The sequence below is a fragment of the Lynx canadensis genome, chromosome B3 (genome assembly GCF_007474595.2).
Source record: "Lynx canadensis isolate LIC74 chromosome B3, mLynCan4.pri.v2, whole genome shotgun sequence".
NCBI classification, from domain to species: domain Eukaryota; kingdom Metazoa; phylum Chordata; class Mammalia; order Carnivora; family Felidae; genus Lynx; species Lynx canadensis.
This window is the reverse complement of record NC_044308.2, coordinates 73,611,573-73,637,992: the sequence shown is the minus strand read 5'-3', so window position 1 is coordinate 73,637,992 and position 26,420 is coordinate 73,611,573. Positions and strand designations below refer to the sequence as shown.

The following is a 26,420-nucleotide window of genomic DNA, read 5'->3' as shown; positions in this document are numbered from 1 at the left end:
ACTAAAATCTCGTTTTTCATTTTTATGATTCATAGAGACTAAAATTATTTTGTAAGTGGCTTTTGAAAAAAGAAAGAAACTGCAAATCTATCAGTTAATCACCGTATTGAGCTCCAACACTGAGGGGCGATGATAAGGCATTATTTATGGAGTCTGGGAAGAGGTTAAAGGCTAATGAAGACATTGGTGTACAAACAAATAATTACAATACAATGTGATGACAAAAGTGTGTGCAACACAAAGAAATGTCCTTCAAAGTTGCGAGAGGAATGCTAGGTAAGGCTCCCAGATTGAGCCAAATCTAAAAAGGTAAGTAGGTGGGCTCCAGATAGGCGTGAAATAGAACAGCCAGGTAGAGGGATGGGCACAGGAAAGACTTTGTGTCAAGAGAGAAATGACATGTTGGAGAAAAGCAAGTACTTTTGTGTGGATGGAGCCCAGGAGAGTGATAGGAGAGGAGGTTGAACAGGTGAGAAGGGGCCAGATCTCGAAGGATCTTATATATCATACAGGAGAGAGCAGGCTTCATCCAAGGCATGGGGAACCACTGAAGGATATTGAGCAGATGAGTAACATGATTAGGCTCACATCTGAGTGAAGACTGTGACACTTGAAGCAGGAAGATGAGTTAGCAGGCTAAACATTTGTCCAGGCCAGCGAAATCCTGGCCTGAAATAAAAATGAAGTTACAAGGTGACAAAAACCAGAAAGATTTAGGAGTAGAATCAGCTGGACATGGTGATGGACTACTGAGAGGGAGCAATGTAGTTTATCTAGGACGAATCAAAATGAAATGTTTCAACTGTCTAGTGTTTGTGATAAGCATTCACAATGTGTTCTCTATTTCTGCCTTCCACCACCTCCGCAAAGCCCTGAGGAGCACTGAGCAGGTCTTTGGCTGGAAGCCTTCCTCAGGGTGGCTACCCCAGGTTGTTGCTCAAAAGTCTGCTGTAGAGCAATACAACCTAGAAAGGAGTTGGGACTCTTGGGAAGCATTATATAAACGAGAATCTCAACACTTTGTTCATTCAACAAAGATTTATCAAGTGCCCATGATGTGCTAGATACTGTTTGAGACACAGGAGATACAACAGTAAACCAAAAAACCTCATTCTCATTTGCGGTGGCAGTAGCAGGAAATTAAGACTTAATAAACATTTACTGAGTCCACATGTGTGTCTTCCAGGTACCACAGGGGATACAGAATCATTCAATTATTCTCGAATAACTGAGTGTCTGTTCTGCTTCAGGGACTGTGTTAGACATGAGGATACTTCATTCCTGTACCAAGGAACCCACAGTCCAATGGATGATTCTGACAAAGACACAAGGAATTTCAGTTCTAACTCGTAAATTCCCCAAGAGGACAACATCCAAGCAGAGCTAGATATAACAGAAATGGGAGTAGAGGCGCCTGGGTGGCTCAATCGGTTAAGCATCGACTTCAGCTCAGGTCATGATCTTGTGGTTCATGAGTTCGAGCCCCACATTGGGCTCTGTGCTTACAGCTCAGAGCTTGGAGTCTGCTTCAGATTCTGTGTTTCCCTCTGTCTCTGTCCCTCCCCCACTGACGTTCTGTCTCTCTCTCAAAAATAAATAAACATTAAAAAAATTAAAAAAAAAAAAGAAATGGGAGTAGGGACTGTGGTTGAGGAAAATCTTGGAGAAAATTACATATAAGTTGAGGAAAGACCAGTTGGAGATAGGGCAACATTCAGCATGGAGAGAAAAGTGGAATGGGATGGGACAGGGAGAATGTTATAGCAGGAAGGATTAGCATGTGCCAAGATCTAGGAACAGGAAAGAACATTCCCCCTTAGGGGAACTTCAGGTGATTCAGTATAGCCACAGCATAGACTAAGAGGTAGGAAATGTAGATAGAAGTGAAGACCCAGCCATGAAAGGGCCTTCTGGGCCATGCCAGAGAGATTGGGCTTTACTCTAGGAGCAGTGGGACAGCATTAAAGGGTTTCAGAAAATTGATATGATCATATTTACATTTTAGAAAACTCATGGCTGCAAGAGTAAAGGATGAATTGGAGAGGGGAATAAGATCAGAGGCAAGGAGACCAGTTATAATGTGGTTACAGGAATCCAGGATAGGGATGACAGTGATATGAATTAGGGATGGAGCTGTGGGGGTATACAGAAATAGATGTATTTGGCATTTACAAGGTAGAATTTATAGGACCTGGTGATTATGATGATTGGGGAGTCAAGGGTGGCACATTCTCATTGGAATGCAAGTGAAATAAATTGAGGATAACACTGGATTATATTTTAATGCCTTGTCATTGGTGTGGTTCATACTGTGTTGAGTTGGCCCATCTGTCTCTCCAATACTCACGATTCACTTTCCTTCCCATTCACCCTTCCCATTCACTCTCCAATACTCATGATCTGTTGCTGGGACTTGAGGAAGGCATTCCATATACTTTTGGAATTCATGCCTATAATGGCAGAGTAAACACCTGCTCTTCAGTGCCATTTCACCTCCTCCCTGCCCTATAAGACCTCTGGAGTATCTTTTGTGCCTATTACCTTCATCTTAACATTTCTTAAGAGCAATCCAATCTTGAGCTCTAATAAGAACAACTACCAAGAAGTGCTCTATACTTTATATATCATAGTAAGCAATTATAAATATCACAGCAAATTCTAGAGTTTGGATCTAGAGATCCATTGGTTGTTGGACACTTCTGTCCATTAGTCTAAATCTAGTTCTGTTTTCAGATCAGTTTCTTTGTCTTCTTTTTAGTTTCAATATGCTTCAATTCCTGGTCCCGATCACCTCTTCTTTCCTGGATTCCCATAGTGTCTCTTCTAGTCTCCAGCTTTCACTCTTAGACTGGAGTTTGCTGTTCAAAGGGTCCAAACAGCCAAAGTCCTGGAAATTGGGGAATGAGGAACTTGTTCCTGGGAATGTGTCCAGCCCTACTTGAGAGAGTAATAAATGGGATTGAGGCTTCCTAAAACAGGGAGTTTTCTAGTAGTTCAGCTTCCACTAGGATGGAAACAGCTTGCTAACTTTCTCAAACCAGCCTTGCAGATTAAATTCTCCTCTGGCCTTTTGTTGCTGACTTTGTTTTACCAAGAGGAGCCAGAGCCTGTGATTTATGAAGTTCACATTTATTTCACATACCCAAGAATATAAAACTAGAAGACTACTGGGAGTGGGGCCTAATGTTACAGGGAGTTTTGGGGTAAAGATGAGAGGGAAGATTTGTTTTTGAGAGTTGAACAAGTATAAGTACTACCTGCCATTGGAATAGGGTTATAACTGGACCAATCCTGGGAATTTTGCAGCCTGGGTCCATGCTTATAAGCTTCAGTGACACCAACAGAGCCCACAAGTGTTCTAGTCCAAGAACCAACCAGACCTCCCAAGACTCACACCCTTTCCTCCAAGGCTGAGGGTGATGAAAAGTGAGGCTAGCCCTCTTGAGCTCTGTGCAGACCCCACAGAACCTGCCCCATTCCCTTTCCCATTTTGTCTGGGAGGCATCTGCCCTGAGAATTGGGGGGATGAGATAACAGGAATTTTTGAGGCCAGTGCTGAGACAATAATGAGTAGGATTAAAATGTAACTCTCAGAGGTGGCATAGTGCACTAGGTCTGTCTCCCCTGCTTTCCAGCTGCTTTCCATTTTTCTCTCCCCCCACCCCACCCCATCCCTACCCTAGCTCAGAAGCCATGTTTAGTTCATGCTGAAGAGAGAACTACTCAGCTCTTGGAAAATGCTGAGCTGGGAGTTTGGGCTTCTTGGCTAAACTAAGTACCAGATGGTGATTCAGCAGAAACTCCAGGTCTAGCAACTGGCACGGAGGGGTCAGGATAAGAAGGAAGGGGAAGAGAGAGCCAGGGAGGGGGTAGGGCAGCATGGGTGGGAGCTTAGCTGGAAGAATGCTTCCAGATGTAAAGGGCTGGAGAAGAACAAAATGTTACTGTAGCATGGTGCAAGATCTGTTTCACAGCCCCATTGTGGACCTTACAGAAGCTGGGATCAAAGCTTAGTTTATAGGAGAGGGCTGCTTTGATTGATTTTGGTGTTATTGCTGTTGCTTTGTTTTGATGTTTTTGTCTTTCATCAGTCAAGTTATTTATACTTACCATAATACCAGCCTTTGTTTTAGATAGGCAACAACTTGAGACTTTATAATACAACTCCTCGGGGCGCCTGGGTGGCGCAGTCGGTTAAGCGTCCGACTTCAGCCAGGTCACGATCTCGCGGTCCGGGAGTTCGAGCCCCGCGTCGGGCTCTGGGCTGACGGCTCAGAGCCTGGAGCCTGTTTCCGATTCTGTGTCTCCCTCTCTCTGCCCCTCCCCCGTTCAGGCTCTGTCTCTCTCTGTCCCAAAAATAAATAAACGTTGAAAAAAAAAATTAAAAAAAAAAAAATAATACAACTCCTCACCCCGTGTGAAAAATGTCTCACCCTGGGTGAACAGGGAAGGATTCTAGGAAGCTGGCTGTGTCTTTCCACTCACACCCCTTTCCCCCCAGTTCTCTCTGAGGACTCATAGAAGGAAAGATAGCTCAGTCTGGCCCGTGTGGGCAAACCTGGAACCTTATCAGAGCCTTGGGTTGTGTTTGTTAGAACTCAAACAGGGCTCTCTGTTTTCTTTGCGTATCAGTGTCTTTTGGCAGCCGGCACTGGTAACCTCCTAGTTCTGGAAATGGCTGAGGTTAGGCAAGCCAAGCCCAAGCAGCCTCTCCACAATTAGAAACACGTGCCCAGATCCTTCCAAGAGCAGGACGTAGCCAAGGAGCCCTGTCCAGCCTATCACAGAGCTCAGTGTCACCACACCCCCTCCTGCAGGCTGAGTGCTCACAGGCATGCTGCTCCAGCCTGGGCACCTGGAGGGCTGGTCTAAGGGGCGTCACCTTGCCCCTTTTGCTCCAGGTCTGGAGGGAGGGAGTTAAGGGGAGCTGGCAGAGCATGGCGGAAGGCGGAAGAAGGAGAAGTGTGTGCCCCAGCAAAAGGTGAGACTAAGAAACCAATGCCTATGACCCAGGTGAAATTTATGGCTGCTTCAGAGGTCTGGGAGCTCCATCCCGTAAAGGTGCTTATTTTGAAGCTCTGGAGAGGAACAGGGTGTTCTGATTTCTACAAAGTGGCGTCACAGCTTCCCCTTTCAGCAGCTGTTTGCTTAGTGCATTATATCTTTTTTCTGTCCTGGCCTTCTCTGTGCTGCATCTCTCAGGCTCTTTCTCCCTTACTCATATCGATGTGTACTGTCCCTCCTCTTCCTTCCTCACCACGGTTGTTTCTCAGCCTCTCTCTTTCCCTCTCTTCTTCATCACCTGTCTTTATGGACTTCAGCAAGTCTGGGCATTTCCCCCCACTTTCTACTGCCTGTTTTCTCTTATCTGAAAAGACAGAGAGGCCTAGTTCTGGAAGTGCTAAACAAAAACAAGTTGTTCCAAGCTGCCTCCAGCTCATTCCTGAGAAAGGTATGAGACAGCAAGACCAAGAAATCCTAAAGAAGTTCCCAGAGTTCAAGAGAACAAGTGATGGTGACATTGACAAGGGGCCAGAGAAGGGGATACAAAGGCAGAGAACCAAGACTGCCAGTGGGAAATAATTTTCTAAAGCTCTAGAAGCAACGGAGGCGACTCTTTTGGTTTCTGAGGGTTAGCCATCTTAGTCTTCCCCTTTGCCACATTGGCATCTCATTTCCTGCTAGCCTGAAAGCAGACTAGCTAGTATCTTCAGGTGACTGACTCAGAGTGGCACTTCAGCAATGATCTTGAGTACCACTGACAGGAGCAGGAGAAAGAGAATGTAGGAATGGGCAAAGGGAATGCAGGGCAATGTGTATATAAAATAAAGGCTGATGTAGTGGGAGAATAAGCAACTGAGAAACTGGGGGCCAGGAGGACATTAGTTGGGGTCTTACTCCACTCTGTATAAAATGATGTTCTGAGTCTCTCAGGTCAGTTCCTGGCTCTGATTGCCCATAAGGCTAGAAATGTGCCTCTGGATAGTAGGGCAAAAGCCTCAAACATTTCCCCCTAGTTTGGGGGCTTTCTACAAGGAGAGCCCCAACTAGTTCATTCTTCTGAGCACAGTTCTTTTTCTTTTTCTTTTTCTTTTTCTTTTTCTTTTTTTTTTTTTTAGAGAGAAAGTGTGAGTGGAGAAGAGGGACAAAGGGAGAGAAAGAGAGAATCTTAAGCAGGCTCCATGCTCAGTGTGGAGCCAGACACAAGGTTTGATCCCATGACCCTGGGATCATGACCTGAGCCAAAATCAAGAGTTGGAAGCTCAACCAACTGAGCTACCCACATGCACCCTGATCACTGTTACAGGGGCACCTGGGTGGCTCAGTTGGTTAAGCATCAGACTCTAGTTCAGGTCATGATCTCACAGTTCGTGGGTTCAAGCCCCACATCGTGCTCTCTGCTCTCAGCACAGACCCTGCTTTGGATCCTCTGTACCCCTCTCCCCCACCGCTCCTACCCCACTGTCTCTCTCTCTCTCTCTCTCTCTCTCTCTCTCAAAAATAAATAAATGTAAAAAATTTTTTGTGGGGGAGGACACCTGAGTGGCTCAGTCAGTTAAGCATCCGACTTTGGCTCAGGTCATGATCTCACAGTTCATGAGTTCAAGCCCTGCATCGGGCTCTGTGCTGACAGCTCAGAGCCTGGAGCCTGCTTCAGATTCTGTGTCTCCCTCTCACTCTTCTCCTCCCCTGCTCACACTCTGTCTCTCTCTCTCCCTCTCAAAAATAAATAAATAAACATTTAGAAAAAATTTTTTTAACCAGCCCCCTATCCAAATGGCCCCATCCTGGCTTTCACCTCATCACACCCGAACGACATGGTACATGGAGCAGAGCTGGCTTAGCAAAAGGAATGAGATTGGGGTTCCATGTGGGAATGTCTTCACTTGGCCTCTGATGAAGACAAAATGACCCTTTGCCAGCCCAACTCAGCAAGAGGCCAGAGTCCTGTGTCCAGAAGCAAGGGAGTACCTGAAGACAAAACCTGGCCTGTGCTGGTTGCAGACACTTAAAACCAGCCCCACCATTCCCTAACCCATTTTCTAAATGGAGATTTTAGTTATTTTATGCTTGCAAGTCACTGATGTTCTGTTTAAAGATGGACTAGAGAGATTAATTTTAAATTGTCTCTTTTACCTATAATCTATAATATATCCATCTAAGGTAAAGGTTCCCAAAACATGTTGTTCATGTTCTTCCCTTCTAAAATTTGTTAATCCTTTAACCTCGCCTCCCTTCCTGGGGGGTTGGGTTGGGTTGACTCAACCTGGGAAAGTCCCAGAACGGGCTCTGCCAGGGCGCTTTCAGTGTTGTCCACTGCAAGATAGTGCACATTGTCGCCACTCTATCCTTTGACTTGAGGAAGGAACCCAGTCTCAGGACACTTGAGCCCATCTCTTAGCTTTTCATCTTGACTTCCTCTATGTCTGTAATTATAGCCTCTGGTCAGTAAAATTAGGAGTCCAATAAAACCATGGGGGGCAGAGAACAAAGGAACCATGTTTGTGAGCATCCCAGGGCTATACCCACCTTGTAAGAAGTTTAAGACTCTTGGGCTTCCATTTGTATGTATATCTGGGTTGTGTGTGTGGGCCTGAAGTTTCATGGAATATGGAGGAGACTGGATGAGAACCTGGGGTTGCATGAAGGAGGGATACTAGGAGTGTTTTTTTGCCCCAAATTTTTGTGAGAAGAAAATCACAGCTAGGGGTCCCTGGGTGGCTCAGTCAATTAGGTGTCTGACTTCGGCTCAGGTCATGATCTCATGGTTCGTGAGTTCGAGCCCCATGTCGTGCTCTGTGCTGACAGCTCAGAGCCTAGACCCTGCTTCGGACTCTGTGTCTCCATCTCTCTCTGCCTCTCCCCAGCTTGCACTCTCTCTCTCAAAAATAAATACATTAAAAAACTAAAAAGAAAAGAAAATTACAGCTAGAGTTATTGGAGGGTGAGCCTGTTTACTACTGTATAGAATTACAAAGGGAAGGAACAGGAGGCAGTAACACTTTAGCTATAGGATCCTGGGGGTGTGGAAGAGTTGGGATGCTGTCATTTGGTGTGGAAATTTGCCAGCTAGGTCAGCACATACATGACTTCACTTTCACTGACCACTTCTAGAGGGCCCCACCTCTTTCCTCCACAGGTGTTCTGCAAGGTCTGTGGACAGGCACTCCTTTGGGGTCTTGGATATGCTGTCTGGTTACTCTTTAAAAGGTTTGCTCTTTCAAGGTGTGCCACCTGCCTTCTGGTCTTTCTGTATGGTACCTGGCCCTGTATTAGCTTCCTATTGCTGCTACAACAAATTATCACAAACTTAGTGACTTAAAACTATACAGATTTGGTGTCTTATACTTCTAAAGGTCAGAAGTCCTAAACTCAAGGTGTCAGCAAAGCTGTGTTCTTTCTAGAGGCTCTGGGAACAGTTGTTTCCATGTGTTTTCCAGCTTCTGGAGACTCCCTAACATTTTTTGATTCATGGCCCCTTCTTCCATCTTCAAAGCCAGCAACATGGCTTCTTCAGATCTTTCTTTCTCCCTCTCTGACTTCTGTTTCTGACATCATGTCTCTTTTCCTAACTCTGACCCTCCCTGCCTTCCTCTTATAAGAACTCTTGTGACTACATTGCACTCATTCAGATAATCCTCGATAATCTCCCCATCTGAAGTTTCTTAATTTACTCACATTTGCAAATTTTCTTTTGCCATATAAAGTAACATGCTAACAAGATTAGGATGTTGACATCTCTGGGATGGTCATTTCTCTGCCTACCACTGGCCCCATGAGTTCTGATGTCATCATCAGAGGGAGGAAGTGAAGGAGAAGCTTCTGTGAGTCCCCAAGGGATCAGAGTCTGAGGATCAGGGCTGGGAGGGGACTCAGTCTTCTCTGCAGGAAACAGGAGCTTGCCAACCCTCTCTACAGTGGACATTGTCCAGGTCGGTGACAGGATCTGCATTGTCATCGACCCGAGGACTCTGCATCTCTCTTTCAGTCTTACAGTTTTCCCATGGACAGGAAGTACTGAGCCCACCTCTCCTATCTGGTAGTTGAGAGGCCCTGTGCTCTGAGCAGGGCACAAGATTGCTGGGGGGCACCTAGGTGGCTCAGTCAGTCAAACATCTGACTCTTGATTTTGGCTCAGGCCATAATCTCACAGTTCATGGGATTGAGCCCTGCATTGGGCTCCACTCTGATAGTATAGAGTGTGCTTGGGATTCTCTCTCTACCTCTCTCTCTGCCCCTTCCCTGCTCACACACTCTCTCTCTCAAAATAAGTAAGTAAACTTAAAAGAAAAAAAAAGATTGCTGGGTTCTAGATTCCCTACTCCTGCCTGTCTTGTTTTTTGTACCCCTCCTGTTCCTTGACATTAAGGTGTCACCTTGTCACCTTTTCCAACTTGGCAGATTAAGTAACCAACTCCTGACTTCAGCATCTTCTTGAAGTATCGTCTTCTTGATAGTCTTTTTTTTTTTTTAACCCAGCAAACAGAAAGGAAACAAAAGAGAGAGGAGAAAATGCCCAAGAAATACAGATAAGTCTAAGATTCCATGGAGGCCTCTAGAGAAGCAGCAACCACCTCACAGCCAGATTACAATGGACAAGAACGAGAGTCTTATGCCTTCTTATTTATTTTATCCAGCTGGGCCAAAATTATAAAATTCTTCTTTCTGTTAGGGTCTCTCCCTCCTATAGGAAGCATCTGATTCCCCTGGGCTGAATTAGCCCACTGGCTTCCATGAAGAGCTCTGCTGCCACCACATTGTGGCATGATCATTGTTGCATGATTATCTTTTAGCTCACCCAACATCCCCCCTTAGGCTGTCAACTCCCTGTGGGCAGGAACTTGTGTCTTACTTATAACTCCCCTAGGCACTCTACCAGAGTGCTTAGAATATGTAGGCCCTTTATAGATGATGTTTGGATGGATGGATGGATGGATGGATGGATGGATGAATGAATGGATAGATGGATGGAAGAAACTTCTCACATTTCAAGCTGTAGTTGGCCACTAGTCCCCATCTACATGTGGCTTCTCTGAGGTCACTGTCTCTCAAACATGCATAATGCAGGGTCTGGCTGAGAAGAGAGAGGGGACACAGTCATCAACAACAGAAAGGGGTTCTGGGTAGCAGACAGGCAGAGACAGAAGGCCTGAGCACGGCAGGGACTTGGCAAGCACCCGACAGTGTTGCCTCCACTCACTGACCTTTCCTCTCTGGTTGGAGGCTCGGGTTTCAGCCTGCTGTGAGGAAAGGTGTCCTGTGGTAGCAGGAGACTCAAAGTGCCCTCTTTCCCCTCAGTCACATGCTGTGATCACCCAACTTCAGGGTAAAGGGTCAGATATAGGGCCTGCAGCCATTGTTCTAAGGAGATTAGTGTCACAGGCAGCCTGTCTCTCCACCTCATTCTCAGGATTTCTCTTTTTATTTCTGAAAGATCCCTGTAAAGGTAAAAGGTTAAATATTAGTCAAGGGCTGGGTTCTTGTGAAATTGTGGAGATAAGCTCAGGTGGGACAGAAGATACCCACAGCAAGTTTATTTGACAAATTATCCCTTCCTTCAAACATCTCCCATCCCCCAGCACTACTGTGGAGCTGACTGAAGGAATCTTTCTGGTTGCCTTAACAAAGTCCCCTCCTAAGGAGATGATTTTGTGTTTTTTATCCCAGCCTACCAGGAGGTGGCCACATCCCCCCCCACCCCCGACCTGCTGGGGGAGAGGAGTTTCTGTGAGTTGTCCTGCTCATCGCTTATTTCCCTCCAAGTACTTTGCTGTCTCCTCTCCACCATGCCCTCTCCTCCCCTTTGGTAGAGGATAATTTTCTTCTCTGTGATCACAATCTGGTTCCTTAATCTGTAATCCTTACCTATCCCTGAGCCTCATGGGTATTGTGTCCTAATCTTCTTTTCATGTATCAGTCTCTTTTATCCTTAAGTCATTGCTTGTGTCTGCCTGAATTCCTAGGGCCCCGGGGGCCCAGCCTTGTATTTAGCAAGCCTCAGGGCCCTGAGGAGAAGCAGATCACAGGCCCCGGTGCTTAGAGTGACTTGGGTTGGATTGTCACCAGGCATGTGATCCTGAAATCCTTTTTGAATTGAGTAAGATAAACCAAATGTGTGTTTATCAGGATGTCTCAGTCCATCTGGAACATTCGAGTATTTACAAGATGTTCTCCCTGTTCAAGCACTTAAAATCCTTCCTCTGACAACATGTTTTGGTTCTCCTTATATGACACCATCTTGGATAACAGCTCCTCCATGAGGAGTCAAGAGTTTCTACTCTTGAAGTCAAGTTTCCTGTTGCCCTTTTGGCTCTGTACAACCATCTGGGGATTGTGTCTTCTTTTGATGAGATTCCTGGGGAACAGGGGAGATTCTGTGCATTGTAGAATATGTAGACTAAGATGAGATTACAGGTCTAATGATATGGGGCATTTTCTTCATCCAAGTATTAAATATTTGTTGAGCACCTGCTATTTGCAGGCACTAATGATGCCCTGGGATTAAAAGCTTGAAAAGTCACAGTCCCCACCTTCCTGGCCTACATGAAGACAGAGAAAAAGGAACAAATCATTATAATACAAAGAACTAGATGCCAAAACTAAATATAAAGAAAGTGGTCTGGGGGTAGAGAGGAGGGGCAAACTTTGTTCCTTGTCTATAAAATGCAGCTGGTGTATCTTACCTTGCAGTCACATTGTCAGGAATAAGTAAAATAATAAAGACTCACGAACAGGTGACATTTGAGCTGGATCTTGAAAGATGAGAAGGAGCTTGCCAGGTAGAAGAGGTGCAGGGAGAAAGGTTACAGGCAGATAATAACATTTGAACCCCTTACTGAAACGCTCTCAGAATCAAGTAAGGTTGGAAAACTCTTGAAAAGTAAAAGGGCAGTTTAAGGATCAAGTATTGATATAACTTGATTAGCTGTTCAAGTGAAGTCAGAGGCCTGGCCAGAGCTTGAGAAGAGATCTGGTGTTTTTTGTTTTTGTTTTTTAATAATTTATTTATTTAGTTAGCATATAGTGCAACAATGATTTCAGGAGTAGATTCCTTAATGCCCCTTAACCATTTAGCCCATCCCCCCCTCCCACAACCCCTCCAGCTACTGTCAATTTGTTCTGTGTATTTAAAAGTCTCTTATGTTTTGTCCCCCTCCCTGTTTTTATATTATTTTTACTTCCCTTTCCTTATGTTCATCTGTTTTGTATCTTAAATTCCTCATATGAGTGAAGTCATATGGTATTTGGCTTTCTCTGACTAATTTCACTTAGCATAGTACCCTCTAGTTCCATTCATGTAGTTGCAAATGAGATCTGGTGCTTTTACATGTATGACTTTTACCTTTAGAGGACTAGGGGGAGAAATAAGAGGATTTTAACTTCCCTTTGTTCTCAAGCTCTTCCTAAGCATGTATGAGTCCTGTTCCTATGGCACAGGCTCCCCCAGGTTGCTTGGTGAGTGTGGTGGTAGGATTCAGCCTCTCAACTCTCTTCCAGCCCTTGGAGGCTCCAGGTTGTTGGGATCTCTGTGAGAGCCCTATGACTCCTAGGAAATAAAACAGAGTTAAAAGCCCTCATGCCACCAAAGAAGATACAGGGATAGTGGCAAATAAGCGCATGAAAACATACTCAACATCATTACTCACTAGGGAAATGCAAATGGAAACCACAATGAGATACCACTGCATACCCACTAGAATAGCCCAACTTTTGGAGCTGACAGTACCAAATGCTGAAAGGATGCAGAGCAACAGGAACTCGTCCTGTTGTCACTGGTGGGAATACCACCTGATATAGCCACAACTACCTGTTGTCACTGGTGGGAATACTAACTGATATAGCCACTCTGGAAAGCAGTGTGACTGTTTCTTATAAAGTTAAACATACATTCAGAGGTTCAGAGGGTGTCTGGGTCACGCAGTCAGTAGAGCATATGACTCTTGGTCTCAGGATTGTGAGCTTGAGCCCCACACTGGATGTAGAGATTACTTTTAAAAAAATTAAATCTTTGGAGCGCCTGGGTGGCTCAGTCAGTTAAGCGTCCCACTCTTGGTTTCTGCTCAGGTCATGATCTCACAGGTTCATGAGATCGAGCCCCGCATCTGGCTCTGCACTGTCATACAGAGCCTGCTTGGGATTCTTTCTATATATCTCCCTCTCTCTCTGCCCCTCCCCTGCTCATGCTATCTTTGTCTCTCTCAATTAAAAAAAATTTTTTTAAGTTTATTTAATAATAAAACCTTTAAAAAATAATAAATTTAGGGGCATCTGGGTGGCTCAGTCAGTTAAGCATCCAACTCTTGACTTCAGTTCAGGTCATGATCTCATGGTTCGTGGGTTCGAGCATTATGTCGGACTCCACGCTGACAGTGCAGAGCCTGCTTGGGATTCTTTCTCTCCTCTCCCTTGCCCCCCTCTTAAAATAAATAAATAAACTTTAAAAATAATAATAATTTACCTTATGACTCAAAATCTCACTCCTGGGTATTTACTCAAGAGCAATGAAAACCCTTCTCAAAGATATCTACAATCCACTTAAAGACTTCTGTGCAAGTGTTTATAGCAGCTTTATTCATCATAGCCCCAAACTGGGAGCAACCCAGATGTCCATCAGCCAGTGAATAGAAAACTGATACATAAAATAGACTACTACTTGACAATAAAAGGCCCAGACTATTGACATACACAGCCATACATGAATGGATCTCAAAAGCATCACATAAAGTGAAAGAAGCCAGACACAAAAGGCTACATATTATATGATTCTGTTCATGTGACATGCTAGAAAAGGCAAAACTTTAGTGACAGAAGCCAAATTAATGGTTACCAGAGGTAGGGGAAGGGGACTGACCTCAAAGGAGCACAGTGTACAAGAGAGAGCACTTTTTAGGGTGTTGGAAATGTTCCATATAAAGAGTGAGGAAGTGGGGCACCTGGGTGACTCAGTCAGTTAAGCGTCCAACTTCAGGTCAGGTCATGATCTCGCAGTTTGGAGTTTGAGCCCCACATCAGGCGCTGTGCTGACTGCTCTGAGCCTGGAGTCTGTTTCAGATTTTGTGCCTCCCTCTCTCTGCCCCTACCCCGCTCGTGCTCCATCTCTCTCTCGTAAGTAAATACACAGCAAAGAATGTGGAAGTGATTAAATAATGAAACATGTTTGTTGAATCTCATCAAACTGTACACTTAGAAAAATGAATTTCACTCTATGTAAATTATACCTCAGATAACAAAAGATTCCCCTAACCTCTATTGCCCCAAATTCAGGCTGAGGAAGATGACATTCAGGATCTACCAGCTGTTCAGGGCTCCTCCTGACCTGAAAACAAAGCCCACACTTGCACCCTGGTCAGATGCTGATTTTCCCCAAAGCCAGTGCCCACACTTACATGCCTGCTTCTGGCTTTCAGCCCTGGGCAGGGCATGCTCTGACCAAGCTCTAATTTGTGGCACATAATCCCCATTTGTAACCCATTAACCTAGCCAAGGTTTCTGGACACTGGGCTGAGCTTTAGGGAAATTTGGCTTGCCCGTTACAATCCCATCATCAGGAGCAAGGAGCATTTCTGTTTCTGTGCAGAGGGCCTCATTATAGCCCTGAGGGTATGTTTGGGGATCTGTCATTTCAGTGCTCCTCACATGGGTCAACTGTTCCAGTGTTCGCTGGGCCACCCGGGTTCAAGACATTTTCACAGCTGGGAAGCTCCTGGCCCTGGCCCTGATCATCATCATGGGAGTTGTACAGATCTGCAAAGGTGAGTATCACCTGAACATCAGGGCCCTACCCAACTCTCCACCCCTTGCATGTACATACCCCTTCACACTGTCTTTGAACATGTGCACACCCTGAGATTTCCCAGTTCTGGCCTTGAATGATTTTTCTTCTTCACTTGCTTGACAAAGGGAAAAAGAAACCATTTTTCCTGGGGTGGTTGGAAGTTGAGCATGCCCCACCTGGGTTGCAGAATTTAGTTCTCCCATGCTGACCTCATGGCTCTAGCATAGCTAGGTAAAGACCCCAGATCTCTGGACTCCTGTTGCCCTCTTGCCCCAGCCCCAGGAAAGCTCCCTGCATCTTATATTGTATGTTGTCCATATCTTAAAATGAGGAATGGAGGAGATTTTTACACATTTCAAAATTACTCATAATCTCTACAAGAGAGAGCTCGACATTCCTGGGGCCCCTGCCAACATTCCCCACTGGATTTGGTCCTTTCCAAGCCCGAGTCTGTATTTGGCTTCCATGGGAACCATGGCACCACTAGGCTCTGCCCAGTGTCACTGCCTCCTGGAGAAAGTCAGATGACAAACAGAGAGACCTCCCATCTGCCTACAAGCTCTAAAGGCCTTGTGGGGTGCCTGGATATTTACTCCAGGAAACTAATTAAAGTTTGCTGTTATTTCAACCAGTTATGTTAAGTTCTTTAGCAGGTTATATTGTTTAAAGAGATTGTTGTATGTACTTACCTGGCAGGGGAGATACCATGATCATGAAGGTGGTATTCCCAGGGCGAGTCTTATCCATTGTACTCCGGATGTGTTGACCCCTGCGATTTCTCCAAATGTGAGAAACGTGATTACATAATTTGTGGTAGTGGGGACTATGCTCACGCTTTCCCCTAAAAGAAAGAAAGAAAGAAATCACTGTGCTATCTTTTCAGAGATAGTAAGTTCCTCCTATTCTGGTCCCAGTGCTTTCTCCTGATCACTGTAATCTTATTTCCTGTCCAAATGCTGGATTACAGATGAATAAGTAAAATATGGGCAGTTAATCCATGTCTCATTACAGTGTCATCAGCAACCTTTCTTGAGGGCCCACTGTGTACAGGACCCTGTGCTAAGGGTTGGGAAGGCAGTAGAAAATCTCTTTGCTGAAGGACCTTGTCCTCAGGGAATCTATACCATGAAGAGGGAGACCAGACACACACCTTAGAAAGAGATAGGAGGATATTGACAAAGAAAGAGCAAGCATGAACTAATAATGGCATTATAGGAGTTTATGTGTGAGTGTTTGTTGTTCTTCATGCTTTGTGAAAACTGTGTGGCAGGAGAGCCTCACAGCTCACTAGGTACAGAGCACCTAGACCTTATTAAAGTTACGCACTTAGAAAGCAAACCTTCATATGCTAAAACGGCAACTTCTGGATGCTGGGTGCTCAGCAGCAAGCATTGTACTCTAATCTCTAATAATCCCCCTGGATTATCTTTTTGGTTTAAGTCAAGCCTGAGGCTGGTGAGCAGTAGCTACACACCCACATTGTATGTTCTGTGAATGCTAGCTCTCTTGAATTTGGATACTGGTCATTTTTTATAGAGTGTAAATCAAGTTTTATATTCTACAATACAAACAGGTACCTATCTGTTTCTAAATAAAACTGTTTACATTCGTATAAAAAAGTAGATATAGGTATATCTTAGATACAAAGGAACGTGGTCAGGAGACTGCCAATGACCCTAATCCTGTATCTCCAAATCTCAACAAGCCAGCCCCCCACCTCCCCACCTGCCCCAGATTTACCCTGCCCTAACCAGTGACCACCCCTGGCCTTTCTTTCCAAGTAAATTTGCCTTTTAAAAGAACATTGAGCACTGTGCTTTGAACCTGAATCCCCATTTGGACTCCTGGTTAACAGGTTCTGGGGAAGTCCTAGATCTCTATTTCCCTGCTCCTTTTGGTCCCACTTCTCCAATGTGTGGGGTTCACTGGAAACAAGACAAAGAGCTGGACCATCACTGCAGGGAGGGGCCAAGATGGGACTAGGCAGGCTAAGGGCCGCCAGGCCTCTGGCTTATCTCTCTGAGCAGCCTCCTGCCCCTTGCGTCCACAGGAGAGTATTTCTGGCTGGAGCCAAAGAACGCATTTGAGAATTTCCAAGAACCCAACATCGGCCTCATCGCACTGGCTTTCCTTCAGGGCTCCTTTGCCTACGGAGGCTGGAACTTTCTTAATTACGTGACTGAGGAACTTGTTGATCCCTACAAGTGAGTTGAAATAGCCCAGCTCTTCCCAAATCCCTCAAAAGGCCATGGCACCTGCTACTAGGAAAAGGGAGCCAGGTGTCCCCTGGCCACTTCTCCACCTCCAGCCCCATCTGACCATGACCTGGTCTATTCTAAAGAAAGAGTTATTTCCCAGGAACTTTAACCATTTGCCATACACCCTGCCAGGAGGAGAAAAATGATGCCATGACAGTCCCAGAGCAGATTAAAAAGTTGAAACAGGGCTGAGGAAACACCACTGCCTTAGAGGATGAAATGTGCCCTGAGAGGCCTCCAGACATCTTATTTACCTGTCTTGGGACAGGAGGGTCTTTGTGTCTTGAGGCAGGAGAGAGAGGTACATCATGGAGATTCCAGTCAGGAAGGGACCAACAGTATGGAGCATATTCCCAGCCTACGCTGTTTCATTTCCTTTAAATTGTCCTGCCCATATTGAGACAAATCCACCCCCCCCCCCCCAGGGAGAGGGAGCATCACAGAAAAGTGTAAAGTCAGCTGCCCTGCAAAGTCAGCTGTGTGCAGAAAGACAAAAGGCACTCCCCAGATCCCATCACAAGGCAGGTGGTCCCAGGTGCCAGGCCTTCCCCCTCTCACCTCCTCTCCCTCTACAGGAACCTTCCCAGAGCCATCTTCATCTCCATCCCACTGGTCACATTTGTGTATGTCTTTGCCAATGTCGCTTATGTCACTGCAATGTCCCCTCAGGAGCTGCTGGCATCAAACGCAGTCGCTGTGGTAAGAAATCAAACTCACAGTCCTTCAAACCAGGAATGTTGACATAGACTTGCCTGATTAGCCCCACTCACTTTTCCCTGATCCATGGATTTGTGGAATTGGAAGTCAACCCAAGTACTCAGGGCAGAAACCACATCTTCAAGTGCCAAGGAGCAAACTGACAGCCGTGTTGTACCTACAACAGCAAAAACGGCAGAGCTGTCTAGCTGCCACAAACACTGTATGGCCTGCAAAGCCAAATTACTTACTATCTGACCCTTTACAGAAAAAGTTTGCTAACTCCTGATCTGGGGCACTTTAAACTCTAAATGTGATGATTATATAAAGGAGGCAGGCTCCTCCTCAGAAAGATATAATCTAGCAGAAGACAAAACCATTTCTCTCTGCCTTCATTTCTTCCTCGGGAAATCATGCAGCCTGATTCCTTCCCTCATCAGGGAAAAGTGTGTGCCAGTAAATAGTCAGAAAGTAGGAATGGTTTGTGCTTTTTGGGGAAAGAGATCATGTAGATCCAAGGCACTGGGGTCTTTGATATCCAGGAAAGACCTGGGAGCCATGCCGTTCCCTCACCTGGCTTCACCTGGGCCTGGATGCCACCCTGCCAAGCTGTCATCACATGGCTTATCTCAGAGGACTGTAAAGAAAGAGGTCCTTCAGTGGTAGCCTGTTTCCATGACCACCAACCAGCCTAACCCAGCAGGACATCTACTCTAAACAACCCCTCCCCCATAACGTGCTAGAAATTGAATGTGTACTTGGCTCCGAAAACATAGAAAAGGCTAGTCCCCTGATATTTTATATTCCTTCAATTTATGAAGACTAGTCTATAGCTTCACTGTCTTTTCTTTCTCGGCCTATGTAGTGGCTTGTTATCATTTTTCCCTTCTTAGCATATTATTTCTATAAATTTAGAAATTCTCATTCTATGAATTAGGATCCATTTCTGTTTTACAGATGGGAAAACTGAGGCTCAAAAATTAAGGACCTTGTTCAAGGTCTCAGAGCTCCAAACTGTTGGGCCTGCCTGTCTCACTCGTGTATAATGCACATGAGGCCCAGACTCACACAGCTGGCTTCTAGTCCTGGCCCTCCACTTTCTGGGTTTGTGATCTCAGTTTGTGCCTTAGTTTTCTCATCCATAAGACAAGGAAAACAAATGTTACCACATCATTGTCATTGTTGTTGTTGTTGTTATTATTAGTATTATTATTACCACCATGCACTGTCTCCTTCAGTTAATAGCCCAAAACACTGATTAAATGCCCACTGTGTGGTGATCAACATGGGAAGGGAAGTGGCAGTATGGTGCAGGAGGGGCCTGGGGCCTGCAACCCTCCCCTCAGGACCCTAGTCAGAGAGACTCAGCAAGGGTAGAGATGGGAGGGAACATTCCCAAGAATGATGTACAAGTGGAGGGTTGTAACCTCTCCTTTTCTGCTCACCCCCTTGTTTTCTCTCCCAGACTTTTGGAGAGAAGCTCCTAGGGGTCATGGCCTGGATCATGCCCATTTCTGTTGCCCTGTCCACATTTGGAGGAGTAAATGGGTCTCTCTTCACCTCTTCCCGGTGAGTGTTGTCCAGGCTTTCCTGGACCAGGGGCCATTCTGCTGTGCTTATTGCTCTGTGTATATGTGGGGTATTTGTCTCCATCAGCAGGGGTCTGTGTGGGCACCTGGGTGGTGACCTGGTAGGGGGTGATTGCTCACATAAGGGCAGATGTGTGTCAGCTTGGATGCAGAGGGGTGTGTGCTGCTCACGTGGTTACCTGCGATGTGTGTGGCTTCACATGTAGTGGCGAGAAGCCCCATCCCACCTCATTTCAGTAGGAGCCCAGGGCTGAGGAGGTCCCAGGCCACCTGATGCAGTCCTAGGTCTGAGCACTGTGATTGGCAGCAGGACAGTGTCTCAGCTGCAGCCTCAGAGCCCCTTTGCTACTTGACTAGAAACAGGCTATGCTGGCTAGAAAGGAACCCCACTCTACAAGGGACCAGGAGGAGCATGGGCCTGGGGCTTCTGGGCTGGTGTCTCATGGAAGTTCTGGGACCAGCCCATAGGTGGGATGGATCATCTCTGAGTGCCCTGCAGCTTCTCCCTGCTCAACAGACATGTGGCTGTGGGCAGCCTTCTCATGGTCGCTCAGGAGACTAGGGCAGAGTGTGTGAAGTAAGAGAAATGTGGAAGAGCTAAAAGAAAGCATTTGTCCAAAGCCATGCCCCAAACTCCCAAATTCTCAGGGAAGCCAGAAGCTCAAGTGGGTCCAGGAATCCCTAGCTCCTGCCTCCACACCTCTAGGAATCTGGCCCCTCCTCAGTGTCTCTTCTTACTATCTCCGGAATGGGCTATTGAGGCCGGCAGACACTGGATAGTTTCCATTGGTGTGGTTCAAGGGGTTCTCCCAGTTTTCTTAGAAAGTTCCCTGCCCCCAGGGCACAGTTCTACTGAAAAGATACAGTAAAAGTGGTGTCCCTGGGTTTAGCTGCTTCCAAAGCCACCTATCCCATCAGGGAGGAGTTCTCATGAAATGTCAAGGGAGTGCCATGTTTTCAGGATCCAGGGCAGGGAAGAGGGAGTGTAGGTATCCTCTTTACCCCAGGACCCTATGAGACTCACCCACAGCAACCTCGTGTGCGTATTACACAGGAGCAGTGGCCACCTGGAGGCCTCAACCGAGGGCGAGCAGTGGAAGAGCAGTGACCCATGAGGCTCTCTGAGAACTATTGGAAGGAGAGTGACTGGCTATAGTCACTTTAGAGTGGGGTTTGTCCCTCAGGCAGGCCAAGCAGTGGTCTGCGTGCATGTGGTATAGCTGTGTATGCATGCAGGACACAGTGGGCCTGGTGTGTGAGACCTCTGATTCAGAGGCACAGCTCACCCACCAGGCCTCCTCTGCTCATCTTTCCAGTTCCTTCCTTCCTTCCCCCTCCTTCCCTCCTCTCTCTTATTCTTTTATGTTTGGTGTATGGAGAGGATGATCCTTCTTGAGGAATAGGAGTGTGTGTGGCGTGTGTCATGCTTAATGTCATTGTCTCTTCCGTTGTCAGCTAGCTGGGCAAGAATTGTCTCTTGTGAACTTGACACTTGCAAATGCTGTTGGACCTGGACAGTTACACATGGTCCTGGCTGCATGTGGAGGAGGGATGTGAATGCAGAGCCCTGGCTATGTGCATGATGAGGCCCACAGAGCACCTGTGGCTCAGTTGGGTGCATGAGGCTGCACCGTAGAGGGGCGATATTGTGTGGCTGCATGAAACTAGTGACAGTGGCCTAGGAGGTTGATGATGGCAGCTGATGGTGATGCACATGGGTACTTGGGGCCATAATGGACTCCCACACTTCTACCAAACTGCTGCTGTTAGCTCCATCCCCCTCACACACAAATTACAATGTAAGTGACAGTTTTTTTCAGAACACCTAGCATGCTGATTCTGTCCTTTCTGTCCCCATTACACCATCCTTCCTCCTACCTCTAGGTGTTTCTTTCTCCCTACAAAATTCTAGAGAAAAGAAAAAGCTAATCCACACTAATATGTAAATGACTCCCAACAGCTTCTTGTATTCTTTTCTCTCAGAAAAGGGACAGAGAAGAAGCGTTCCCTTATGTTAAAACTTCTCTTTTTAAAAATTAACTTTTAGGGCACCTGGGTAGCTCAGTCGGTTGAGTCCGACTTCAGCTCAGGTCATGATCTCACAGTTCAAGAATTTAAGCCCCACATTGGGCTCTCTGCTCTCAGCACAGAGTCTGCTTCAGATCCTGTGTTCCCCACTGTCTTTGTCCCTCCCCCACTCATGCTATCTCTCTCTCTCTCTCAAAAATAAACATTAGGGGCGCCTGGGTGGCGCAGTCGGTTGAGCGTCCGACTTCGGCCAGGTCACGATCTCGCGGTCCGTGAGTTCGAGCCCCGCGTCGGGCTCTGGGCTGATGGCTCGGAGCCTGGAGCCTGTTTCCGATTCTGTGTCTCCCTCTCTCTCTGCCCCTCCCCCGTTCATGCTCTGTCTCTCTCTGTCCCCAAAAAAATAAATAAAAGTTGGAAAAAAAAATTTAAAAAAATAATAAATAAACATTAAAAAAAATTTTAATAAATAAACATTTTTTTAAATTAACTTTTAGGGGCACCTGGGTGGATCATTCGGTTAAGTGTCTGACTTTGGCTCACAGTTTGTGGGTTCAAGCCCCGTATTGGGCTCTGTGCTGAGATCTTGGAGCCTGCTTTGGATTCTGTGTCTCCCTCTCTCTCTGCCCCTCCCCTGCTCATTCTCTCTCTCTCTCTCTCTCTCAAAAATTAAACAAACATTAAACAAATTTTAATTAATTTTTAGACATCAGTAGCCTGACCATGATATTGTACTATAGTTTGGCAATATGTTACCAGTAGAAACAGGGTGGATACCTAGGATCTCTCTGTATTATTTATTCCAACTGACTGTGAATCTACAATTCTCTCCCCAAAAAAGTTTAATTTTTAAAAAGTTTAAAAAATAATTTTTATTCCAATTATAAATTCCTTGTCTATTTTAGAAATTAATTTTTTAATAAAGTCTAAGGAAGATAATTAAAATTACTCATAATCCTATCACCCAGAGATAATCAGTTGGTATGTTTTTACATGTCCATAATTTCTAAATTAATTGGAACCATACTGTATGGAACCATACAGTTTTCTATCTTGCTTTTACCATTTGACATTGTATTGTGAGCATGTTCTCATGTGGTCAATTTTTTTAACATTATTATGACTGTAAAATATTCCATATTATAGATACACCATAATTTATGTAATCAATCTCTTACTTTTGGGCATTTAGGATATTTCCAATCTTTTTTATCATTAGAGTATCTTTGTATACATACCTTTTACTAACTCACTATTCATTTCCTTAGGATGGCTTTTTGGGGAATAGAAAAAGTAGCTTAAGGATATATAAATTTTTAGGTATAATAAAATACAATACGTACAATACAATAAAATACACAGATGTAAGTGTTCAGATTGATGAGTTTTGAAAGATGTAGACAGCCATGTAAGCACCACCCAAAATGAGATATAAAATATTTCCATGTATCACCCAAGTTTCCCTTTCTGGTCTACCACCCATTCTCCACCCCCAAAGTAGCAACTACTTCTTGACTAGGATATCAGTGTTTTTAAGGCTTTCCATGGACAGACAGTTCAGTCGCCATGTATCAGAGAACCTGTATCCCTCGAGAATGGGGGAAGCACATTTTTAGAGGGATTAAAGCATTGTGAGACCCGCAAAGTGAAGGCACAATCATCAGTAACCCCAAACCACTCAGACCATACTCGGGGTCTCCATGCACCCAGAATCCATCCATTATCCACTGGCTGCCTCTGGTCTGCCTGCACCTGCACTTGTGAACGTGGGTCCTGTGACAAGTGGGCTGGAGCGTGCATGGGAAGGTGGGTACCTGGTTGGGGTGGGGAAGATGCTCCTGTGTGAGCAGAAGGTAGGCATGGATGAGGGAGACTGGGATGGGGAGGGACCTTCTTTAGGTGGTCCATGGGCCATCCCAGGCTGACTTCCTTTTCTTTCTACCAGGCTATTCTTTGCTGGAGCCAGGGAAGGCCACCTTCCCAGTGTGTTGGCCATGATCCATGTGAAGCGCTGCACTCCAATCCCAGCCTTGCTCTTCACAGTAAGGGCCCCTCCTTCTGCCAGTTCTATATACACCCTTTCTCTTTGCACTTGATCTGAGCTGGGAGTTCACACTTCCCCCACACACCCCTGTCCCCCTCTGGCCTGCTCCTAGGTTTCACTGGGTCTTAGATAATCTGGCAAATGGCATGAGTGGGTTTTGTGAATATCAAGAGAAAGAACAAGGAAAAACCCTGAGTCATGAAACACCTTCAGGCTCTCACCCTGGCTCATTTCTATTCTCCCATCCTTTTGGGTCAGACTGAAGGGACTGTCTCATGACTCTACAGCCTCATAAACAAACTTCTCCTTTCTTGGCTTTCCCCTACACCTGCTGCTCACGGAATTGCAGCTTTGGGCCCCTGCTCCTGACCAATTGCTGCACACTCCCAGCACTCCCCTCAATCTTCTTACCCCAGGAGGCTCTGCCTATCTCTTGGAAAACATGACTGAAACAAATTCAGTGTTATGTGTAGGTACACCAAATAAGAAAATCATAAAGAAAGGAAGACTAGTAACTGAAAATGAAGAAAAGGAAACTTGGGACAGGGAAGAAATGAGGGCAAAATGGCCCCAAGTAGAGTCATTTGGAGGGGTAAAAAGAAAGAGCAAAGACTTGTCCCACTGAGTCTTTTGAGTTATTTTTTTTTCTTTCTGTATCCTGAATACAGTATTAAAAATGATTTTGTTCCATCAGAGAAGCAGTTAGACCAGAATAATAGAGTTCTCAGGAGTCACGTGGAAACATTGTACAACATGAGGGGAGTTTCAGAATGTTCAGATACAGGATGAAGGCCATCTGATTGGTTAGCTGTGAAAGGTGCCTAGAGACCACCTAGTGCTCCCAGTGACCCACAGACTTGTTTCCAGTTTGAGCCATTGGTGAAGTCCTGTGACTGCAAGGCAAGTATAGTCAGAATCTGGCTTATTTGCCTGTTAAAATCTTCTAGATTATTTTCACCATCAGATCTTACAAGAGAACTGAACCTTCTCTTGGCCTTAACAAATTAACAAAGGGGCAGAACATGGTTCTGAGAGAGCCACTGAGATGATTTTGAAGTTGGAAAGTGGACTCTGTCAAGAAAACCTCATGGGGCTGTTATGAGAGTTAGATGGGTTAATATTTGTAGAACACTAAGAACAGGGCTCGGCACGTAGTAAGTGCTTTATAACTGTTGTAAACATTTTTTTTATTTTTTTGGCTGGGATTGTTATAAAACTGTGATATTTAAAAAAGCGGGGGGGGGGGGAGGATAATGACTCAGGAGAAGAGATTGAGGGTAAGAATAAAGCTTTAATCTGCAGTTAACAATCTTCTCTAAGGGACTAAAAAAACAAAACAAAACAAAAAAACCCAGCTTGAGCTACAACCAAGGAAGAAATATAAATGAGACCAGGGCAGACATAGAGCCACTGTCACCAGTGTGGCCAATCCAGTTGTTTACAGCCAGTATCTGTTCTGATTGGTTAGTGCCCATGCCATACCAGTGCTTAAATATTTTTATTATCACTCCTGCAATAAGAAAGAACTTACTGGCAATGAAGGTGTTAGCAATGGCCAAGGTGACTAGGGGATGCTGTAAAGTCTCAATTTTGAGACATTCATCATAAAATGGTGTTGTCTTCCTAGAGGCAGAACAGTCCCCTGACCTGTAAATAGCTCCTCCAGTGTCCAAATATCTTTCTGATTACTGATGAGTTTCTCCCGTTCTCTACAGTGCATCTCAACCCTGCTGATGCTGGTCACCAGTGATATGTACACACTCATCAACTACGTGGGCTTCATCAACTACCTCTTCTATGGAGTCACAATTGCTGGACAGATAGTTCTTCGCTGGAAGAAGCCTGACATCCCCCGCCCTATCAAGGTGCTGCCCTTGGGACCCCCTCCATCTCCTCTACTGGTTCTAGCTGCAGCCCAGATTTTTAAATCACCTTGTTATCAGCTGCTGACCACAGATCATAATTTCTATGATGGTAGCAGACCCTCTGGGAAGTAAGGGTTATGTATAAATGGGGGCAACCATTTCCATTTTCCACTGGAGACAGGACCAGAACAAATTGTAGCTGGAAGAATAAGTTAGATTAAATGTACTTTCATCAGGTCATTTCTTTGTTTCCTATGACTCTTATAAACTCCAGTTGATTTTTCCAGACTCCCTTATCTCTCCAACATTTCCCTGAATCTGCTGGTCTGTCCAGTCTCCTTCTTATCCCTCCAGATAGCTGAGTTTACTTGAGCTATGTCTCCATCCCAGAATGAGTTTCCTTCTCCCATCTGCCTATCCAAATCCTAACCATTTTCCACATAGGCCTCAAGTTCCTCCTCTTCCCTGAAGCTTCCCAGTCCACCCCAACCCTCCATGTGCCTCTCTTGTTAAACTACTAGGGCCCTATAGGTAGTAGGGTGCTTGGTGAACCTATTGATGGCTACAAGAGATAATTGTGTGGTGGGAATGAATGGGGTTTCTCAGAAAAAAATATGTGAGAGCACTCTGGGTTCTCCTGCAAATTGGAAGAATAGAGTATATCCCTGAGCTATTTGAACAATCCTATTCTAGAAACAGAGAAGACTAGATCCTTCCAGAAGATTCTTCCAGCTGAGGAATTCCAGCTCTCCACATCTGTTTTCCACCACCACTTCCCTACCACTCTTAGAAAGCCTGCTAGGATGACAACATAGAATAACCCATCCCTCCCCCAACCGTTGCATACCCTCTGAGAAGAGATGACAGGGAAGAGAAAGGCAGCTGAATCTAGAGTCTTGAAGAAGACTCTACTGGGAACTCCCACCTGTGGCCAACCAGATGGGATGAAGCCCATAGAGCTGATGCTTCTTTTTGAAAAAACTGAGGCCCCTGACTGTCTTATACTATGGTAGGTTTCCTGATTTCTTGGACCTTGGCAGATTTATCTTCTCAAATTGCTTGAGAGAGACACATTGAGATTGATCCTGGGATTAGATCTTTTACACTGAGAGGGATGGACATTTGCCCACATGGTGCCCAGATGAGGGCCCTGCCTAGAACCGGGCA

The 26,420-nt window shown here is 45.4% G+C and overlaps 1 protein-coding gene and 1 non-coding gene across 5 annotated transcripts in view; both read left to right on the top strand.

Annotated features, from left to right (window-relative positions):
- SLC7A8 (solute carrier family 7 member 8) overlaps nucleotides 1–26,420 on the top strand; it is a 52,384-nt gene that overhangs the window by 23,283 nt on the left and 2,681 nt on the right. For 2 of the 4 annotated variants that reach the window (XM_030318716.1, XM_030318715.1), the window contains 6 exons: nucleotides 14,628–14,753; nucleotides 16,827–16,980; nucleotides 17,610–17,733; nucleotides 19,196–19,299; nucleotides 23,290–23,386; nucleotides 25,104–25,253. In XM_030318716.1, the coding sequence (XP_030174576.1) occupies nucleotides 14,628–14,753; nucleotides 16,827–16,980; nucleotides 17,610–17,733; nucleotides 19,196–19,299; nucleotides 23,290–23,386; nucleotides 25,104–25,253 (755 nt within the window). Of the gene's footprint in view, nucleotides 1–4,903; nucleotides 4,982–14,627; nucleotides 14,754–16,826; nucleotides 16,981–17,609; nucleotides 17,734–19,195; nucleotides 19,300–23,289; nucleotides 23,387–25,103; nucleotides 25,254–26,420 lie in introns of those variants that run through there. The other 2 variants (XM_030318717.1, XM_030318718.1) reach the window with 2 other exon arrangements.
- On the top strand, nucleotides 15,458–15,619 carry LOC115517494. Its single transcript, XR_003969940.1, has one exon. It is a non-coding gene; the product is annotated as a U1 spliceosomal RNA (small nuclear RNA).